Below are 7616 nucleotides of genomic sequence, written 5' to 3' on the forward strand. Positions count from 1 at the left end.
TTCTTTCCTTTATTAAATCTCTCAGCATTTCTTAGGAACTCACTTGTGTATTTTTGTGAATGAATCCTCCCTCCTTTCTGCTGTGACAGCTTTGCTGTTTTTCTCACTTGTCTCCACTTCAGTCATGTTTCAGTCAGTTCCCTCCTGACCCTATTTTTCTTTTAAGTCCAGTAGTGAGTCTACTTAGGCTGAGGTGCATAATGGTGACCACTAATTCGCTCAGGCAGTGGGTAGAATCCCCTTTCTATTTACATCTTTGTTTCCATAGGTCTGAACTTGATAACTCCACATGAGATCGTGTGTGTGTGTGTGTGTGTGTGTGTGTGTGTGTGTGTGTGTGTGTGTGTGAATCCCTTCAATTGGCTTATTTTCTTGTTATTTTTATTAACTCAGGGCCTTAAGTATACTAAACCAAACTACATTCCCCTCCCCTTCCTTTTGTATTTATTTTTATAATGAGACAGGCTCTTTTTTAAGTTGACCAGGTCTGCTTTTTAAAAACCCAAGTGGTCCTTGAAACTCATGATCCTCCTGCCTCAGCTCTCCAGTACTGGATTACAGGCTGTACAAGCAGGCTCAGCTAGGCTCCACTGGCATTTTCACAGTAAGAAGGTAAGGAGTAGCTAAGTTAACCAGTTGTTGGACAGGGGCTGTCTTTGTGGTTGTTTTTTCACTTGGGCAAAGATACATTATCAGTTATTTGCCTTTGTTCTTACTATAAGGAATGTAAAGGGCACGCAAGAGCTTTAGGGGATCTGCAGCAGGGGAGTGTACAAACAAAAGCAAAGATAGAAGGAAGACAAAGTCCTAACTCCACCATAGTGCAGGAAATCCAGGGATTAGGGCCATGAAGCCTGGACACTGCCCTATGTGCTTACTGTGGCCCCCAAGCCCTGCCCTGTCACATTGTCACCAGCCTCTCAACTCTAAGAGATCCACGTTTTCTTACACAGGGGCTCAGAGTGCTCCCCATACCTGGCTAAACAGGCAAAGGGAAAACTAGAGCTACCCAGCATGCCTCCAGGTCTGAGGAGGAGGAAATCTAAGAACTCTGCTTGAGGATTTGAATGTAGAAGGGAAACTATTAAGTCCAGTAGAGTTGTAATATTTGTGCATGTTTGTGAGGTGAATAATGGTCAAAAGAGATTGGGTTTCAGATTCTAAGTGATAAACTTACAGATGAGGTCTTGGAACCCAATCCTCTTGTCCACTGACAGTGGCTATCCCACTTAACTGCTGTCAGTATTTGCTTCTGTGAGCATAATCACAGCTACCAGGCTGATTTTCCACTCCTTGTCCTTGAAAAGTTTATCACTGTTGCAGTTTGTATTTACAAATTCAGGTATTTGTGTGTGTGTGTGTGTGTGTGTGTGTGTGTGTGTGTGTGTGTGTGTGTGTGATAACAATTGAAAAAGAGAGACCATGATTTTGAGAGGGAGGAGGGGTGGGGGCATAGGAGAGAGAGGTGGGAAGAAATGGAAGGCAAAATGCTATAATTGTGTTTTTTTAATTTAAGAAAGAAAAAATTACTATTTTTCTCTTTTTCTCCCTTTTTGGTCATCTCATTCGATCCTCAATGTTTTAGAGATTGTTACTAAAGAAAGGCAGACTTTCCTTGTCTTAGTACATGTCACAAAGGGAGAAAATTGTAGGATATGAGGGTTGGACTCATCTCAATTCTGCCTACCAGTCTGCTTTCCTAGTTACTATTCTCTTCATATTTTGAATGAGCAGATGTACTCCTCATACTACTTAAAAGAAAGGCTATTGATTGTCTAATCAAAATGAGTTCCTAAGTCTCAGTATGCTGACTATTTTACCTCTATTACCATGGTAATATTGAAACTCAGGAAGGGATTTGGAGAGCCAGAGTCAGATCAAGCAAAAATCTTTTTTCTTTTAGTTTACTTGTTTGTAAAATGTAGATAATTATAACACCCACTTTATGAGGTATTATGACAGTTGACTGAGTTAGTGTATTTAAATGCTTATATAATGTCCTAGGAAAATTATGTCGATTTTTTAAATTCTTAAGTTATAAAAAATAATTTTAAAATATTCCATTTATTTCTTTACTTGTGTATGTGTGTACACATATGTGCATCTGCCATGATGTGTGTGTATAGTATACATTACAGGAATTGGTTCTCATAAGGGTCTCATGAACTCATGTCTTTAGGTAGTGGCACTGGGCCATCTTGGTGGACCCTAGAGATGGGTACTTTTTATTTTGTAAATTTCATAAATACTTTTTCTGTTTTGAAATTTGAGGTGAATACAATAGAATTTCTTGAGGTTTTTTTCACACACACACACACACACACACACACACAATACATATGAAGAGTCTTAATTTTTATTCAATTTAATTCTTAATTTTTTTAGGTTAAAATATAATCACATCATTTTCCCCCTTCCCTTTCATTCCTTGAATCCCTCCTTGTACTTTCTCAAATTCATAGCCTATTTTTTTGTTACTGTTACATATTTTAAATTGCTGAATGACCTTTAAAAATATATGTATTCTTGCATTGACAATCTTGCCCAGATGCTACCACAGAACATGATACAGCTGTCCTTCATGTCCTTTGTACCCCATTGGCTGTGGGTATGGTGTGAGCTATTTGTCCCCTGGCAATGATAGATTCATATAGATTTTTCTGTTCATTTTGTCCTGGTGTCTTGTGACTGACAACTAGCATGTCTGTGACTAGCTGGCTTTAGAAGAGAGCACAACCTTTAAGCTGTCTTGACCCTATGCATTGTGTGGTTTCGTTTTTGAAGACTATCATTACTTTAATATATCTATGCTTTTTAAAAATTGTCTTTTATCTTAGAAACTGTAATTCCATCACTTAGTTTAGATTTTAGTATCTGTATAAAATAAAATTCTGTTTCTAAATTCATCCTTCCCTTTAGTGTAGTCTTAATATTGCAAAGGATCATTCCCTGGGATATTGTAAAAGTTTATTTGTAAACACATTTGTATGTCTGGTTTTTGAAACTAATCTTTGAGATTAGTAATGTGCTTGCCTGTGGCTCACTATCTATAGGATATAAGCTTTACAGTCATGCTTAATTGCAGATGACAGCTTTATTGTAGTCATTATTGTTATCTTATTACAGTTAATATGGAGTCTAGATTTGGTGAAGATACTTTACCTAATGGTCCTTCATTACAAATATATGAAATTGTACTACTCTTTTTTAAATTAATTTTTATTTAAATTAAAAACAATCTAATTTTACATACCAATCCCAGTTCCCTCTCCCTCCCATCCTTGAATTCCCCCGACCACTGCTGCCATCCACTCCTGAAGCAGGGTGAGACCTCACATGAGGGATCATCAAAGTCTGCTACATCATTTGGGGCAGGACTTAGGCCCTCCCCCTGTGAATCTAGGCTGAGAGAGTATCACTCCATAGGGAATGGGCTCCCAAAGCCCTTTCGTGCACTAGAGATAAATACTGATTCTACTACCAGAGACCCCACAGACTGCCCAGACCTCCCAACTGACACGCACGTTTAGGGGGCTTGGTTCAATCCTATGATGGTTCCCCAGCTGTCAGACTGGGGTCAGTGAGCTCCCACTTTGTCAGGTCAGCTGTTTCTTTGGGTTTCCCCAGCATGGTCTTGACCCCTTTGCTCATCACTCCTCCCTCTCTGTAACTGGATTCCAGGAGTTGGGCTCAGTGCTTAGCTATGAATCTCTGCTTCTGCTTCCATCAGCTACTGGGTGAAGGCTCTATGAAGGCATTTAAGGTAGTCATCAATCTCATTATAGGGGAAAGGCATTTAAGGTAGCCTCTCCATTATTGCTTAGATTCTTAGTTGGGGTCATCCTTGTGGATCCCTGGAGATTTCTCTAGTGCCAGATTTCTCATTAAGCCCATAATGGCTCCCTCTATTAAGGTATCTCATTCCTTGCTCCCCTTCTCTGTTCTTCCCCCAATTCAACCTTCCTGATCACTCATGTTCTCCTCCCAACTCCCCTTCTCCCATCGTCTTTCTCCTACCTTCCTTCCACCCTCCCCCCATGTTCCCAATTTACTCAGGAGATTTTGTCCCTTTCCCCTTCATGGGCCCTGAGGGGGCTATGTATGTCTCTCTTATGTTCCTCCTTGTTTCCTAGCTTCTCTGGGGTTGTGGATTATTATAGACTGCTTATCCTTTGATCTATGTCTGATATTCACTTATGAGAGAGTACATAACATATTTTTCCTTCTGTGTCTGGGTTACCTCACTCAGGATGGTTTTTTCTAGTTCCATCTATTGCCTGCGAATTTCAAGATGTCATTGTCTCCCCCCCACCCCCCGGCTGAGTAGTACTCCATTGTGTAAATATACCACATTTTCTTTATCCATTCTTTGGTTGATGGGCACCTAGGTTGCTTTCAGGTTCTGGCTATTCCAAATAATGCTGCTATGAACATGGTTATTCTTAATGTCTTCATGATTTCATTTATCTTATTGTCTAATTTTCCTTTGCTTCACCTGTTATGCCAAGTCACACTGAATAACTAAATCAAATAAGAGAAAATCAGTTTATGGAAGCAAACTATGAAAACCAGCTATCTACAGGATATATAAAGAATTCTTACAACTCAACAATAAAAAGAAAATAATCCACCATAAAAATGTGAAAATGATTTTAATATATATTTCTTCAAAGAAGATAGGCAAATAGCCAATAAACACAGGAAAAGGATGTTAAACACCATTAGTTATTAGAGAAATGTAAGTAAAACCACAGTAAAATATTTCTTCATATTTACAGAGTGAAGTGAAATATTACTAACATCTCTACATGCATTAAACTAATATATGATGCAGAAGTTTTACCTCTAGATACATATCCTAGAAAAAACTTACACAATATGTATATAATATTATATATAATATCCCAAAGTAGAAACAACTCAAATGTTTACCATTGAATGAATAAAGTTTGTCTTATCTATGAAAATATTATTAAGTAATAAGTAGTAAGTACTAGAATTTGCTATAATGTGAATGAACCTTATACATATAACTGAAAAAAGACAGACATAAAACATTTCCCTTGATTCTATATGTAGGAAATTAGAATAGCCAAATCTGTAGTAGAATCAAAAAGTAAATGTTGGAGATGGACAAAGACAAGGAACAGGGAGTGACAGTTGATGGGTATAAGAGTTTTTTATTTTGAAGTAATGAAAATGAAGATGCTGAGAACTTTATCCTAAAATGCATGACACATATACTTTAAAAGGGTAAATTGCATTGTATGTAAAGTAGAGCTCTGTAAAAGTGTTGTTAAGTAAATAAATTTACCAAGAAAAATAGTAGCAACCATTTTTCCAAAGTGTAATAGCACATATTTCTGTGAACTGAGTGTGTTTGCATTTAACATAGACATAACTGTGTTATTTAACACCTCATTGTATTTACATTATAGCATGATGTTACACAGTATTCAGGCCTCCAAATTCTCATTTATTTGTAAAGCCTCATGGCCATATTAGCAATTTACCATCTTTTGTGTTTAGCTATGAGTATACTTTCTGAATATTGTGTCTTTAGGCAATTTCATGTGTGAGCATCTTAGAGTATGCTTACACAAACACAACTACAATGTCACAAGGTAGTACATTGTATAGGTGCTCCATTATGCATAGGGCCTTCATTGACCATGACACTGCCAAGAAGATGTGAATGTATTTATAAAATGACCATTGTGCCTTTACTAAAAGGTATCTTTTATTTCTGGAAATTAGGATTGCAAGTGACTGTACTGTAAACACCACCTCTGTTTTCTAGGATTTCCTGAGAAGATAACAGTGAAGCAGCGTTACCGTCTCCTTGGCAACAGCCTCAATGTGCATGTAGTAGCAAAACTTATCACAATCCTGTGTGAATAATTTGTGCATACCTCTGAGAGGTGTCATAGTGTTCCTCCAATTCTAGACAGTAATTCTAAAAGATTTGAACTAATTCATATAAAATTTAACTAAAGTATTTTACTAGCATTTTAATGGGTAATTGGGAACTTACTTGATACATTCAAATTGTTTTCTTAAATTTATATTACTATATCCCCAAAACTTCACTTTACTGTATTGCTTTATGGGCAAATATTTTTAAAGCTTTTAAATATGTATATTAAATATCTTTCATATAATGCTACAAGCAAATTAAGAATGCTTAAATTTTTATATTCTTTCTAGTACTTTATAAAGTCTGATGTGAATAATATAATGATCCTTAGAAAATCATTTTTGTGTGCTAATTTTAAAATTGTTTTATGTATGGAGAAACCAAGCAGTATGGACCTGGAAGCTTCATCCCTTCTGACTAGCTTTTATAGTATTGGAAGGTGCTATGCATGCTACTGGAAGGAAAACAATCATCATTCTTAACTAGCTGTGATCCGGGAAGCTACAATAATGACTGTCCCATTAAGATGTGCCCACGAATGTTATGAGAATAACCAACTGCTCTCTGACTTGATTTAAGGCCTGATCCATGAGATGGACCCCATGTCTGGTACTGTTGTCTAGTTCAACAACCTGTGGCCAGATAGGTCGTGGGCCCTAGGGGGTAACCTACTAATATTATTCTGCTAAATGAACATAGTATTAAATGATTCCTGGTGGTTTATTATTATATCATAGATTAGTTTTCCCCTCAACACTCATCAGGGAAGCTTCTTGTAGGAGATGGCAATACAGAACCCAAAAGTGGTTAGCATGCAGAGACTTAGAGACTGGAATTCGCAGTCCTAAATGGGACACATCACACTCCTCCCTGCTATGGCTAAGGGATCATTGCAGAAGAGGGAACAGAAAGATCATAAGAGCCAGAAGTAGTTTAAGAAACCAGTGTTTTCCAGGCACAGCAGGACAATGCACACGTGAGCTCATGGCCATTGTGGCAGCATGCACAACACCTGCATGAGCTTAAACCCCACACAGGCTCCCAGCATTGAGAGTGCTAAAGTGGGTATCCAGTCACATTCTAGCCGAGAAGGTATTGGCATTTGATAGCTGCTGGGAGAGGAAGAGTCGTTTCTCTTCAAGGGTGTGATTCCTGGAATTTGGATCACACTCCAGGGCAGACTTATACTCAAGATGATTTGAGCATCACAAATTGCATTTTTAAAAAGAAGATACAAAGTGAGGTGTTGGGAGGGAGTGTGAATATGATCCAAATAAATTGTACATTTTCTCAAAGAATTGGTATTTTAAAAAATAAAACACTTTTTAAAATCTTACTGTTTGTTGTTAATTTGTCCTAACTGAAATTCTCATTCTAGCCTATTGAATGTTTTACTGAGTTCCAGTCTCTTTTAGACAAATACATACATTTTAAACCAAACTATCATCACCCAAATAAGACATCAGTCTGAAGAACTGAAGAATATAAATTCTTAACTATATCTTCGTCAAAAGGCCTTAGAAATGCAAATGCAGGTGAATTCTCTATCTCTTCATTAATTTTTTTTTTTTTTTTTTGCAACTGGATCTCACTGTGGAACCCTGGCAGGCCTTGCTATGTAGAGCTGTCTGGCTTCTAACTTAGAGGGATCCATCTCTCCCGCCTGAGAGCTAGAATTAAAGGTTCAGTACTACTAAAC

The 7616-nt window shown here is 37.4% G+C and overlaps 1 protein-coding gene across 6 annotated transcripts in view; it reads left to right on the plus strand.

The window, feature by feature from the left end:
* Trdmt1 (tRNA aspartic acid methyltransferase 1) overlaps positions 1-7253 on the plus strand; it is a 49672-nt gene extending 42419 nt beyond the window's left edge. For 4 of the 6 annotated variants that reach the window (XM_035442816.1, XM_035442815.1, XM_035442812.1 and 1 more), the window contains one exon: positions 478-3202. In XM_035442816.1, coding sequence (XP_035298707.1) covers positions 478-584 — 107 coding nt within the window. In that variant the 3' untranslated portion in view covers positions 585-3202. Of the gene's footprint in view, positions 1-477; positions 3203-4508; positions 4735-5800 lie in introns of those variants that run through there. The other 2 variants (XM_027405243.2, XM_035442814.1) reach the window with 2 other exon arrangements.
* The last annotated feature ends 363 nt before the right edge of the window (positions 7254-7616 follow it).

This window comes from Cricetulus griseus, chromosome 3 (assembly GCF_003668045.3).
Source record: "Cricetulus griseus strain 17A/GY chromosome 3, alternate assembly CriGri-PICRH-1.0, whole genome shotgun sequence".
Lineage (NCBI taxonomy): Eukaryota > Metazoa > Chordata > Mammalia > Rodentia > Cricetidae > Cricetulus > Cricetulus griseus.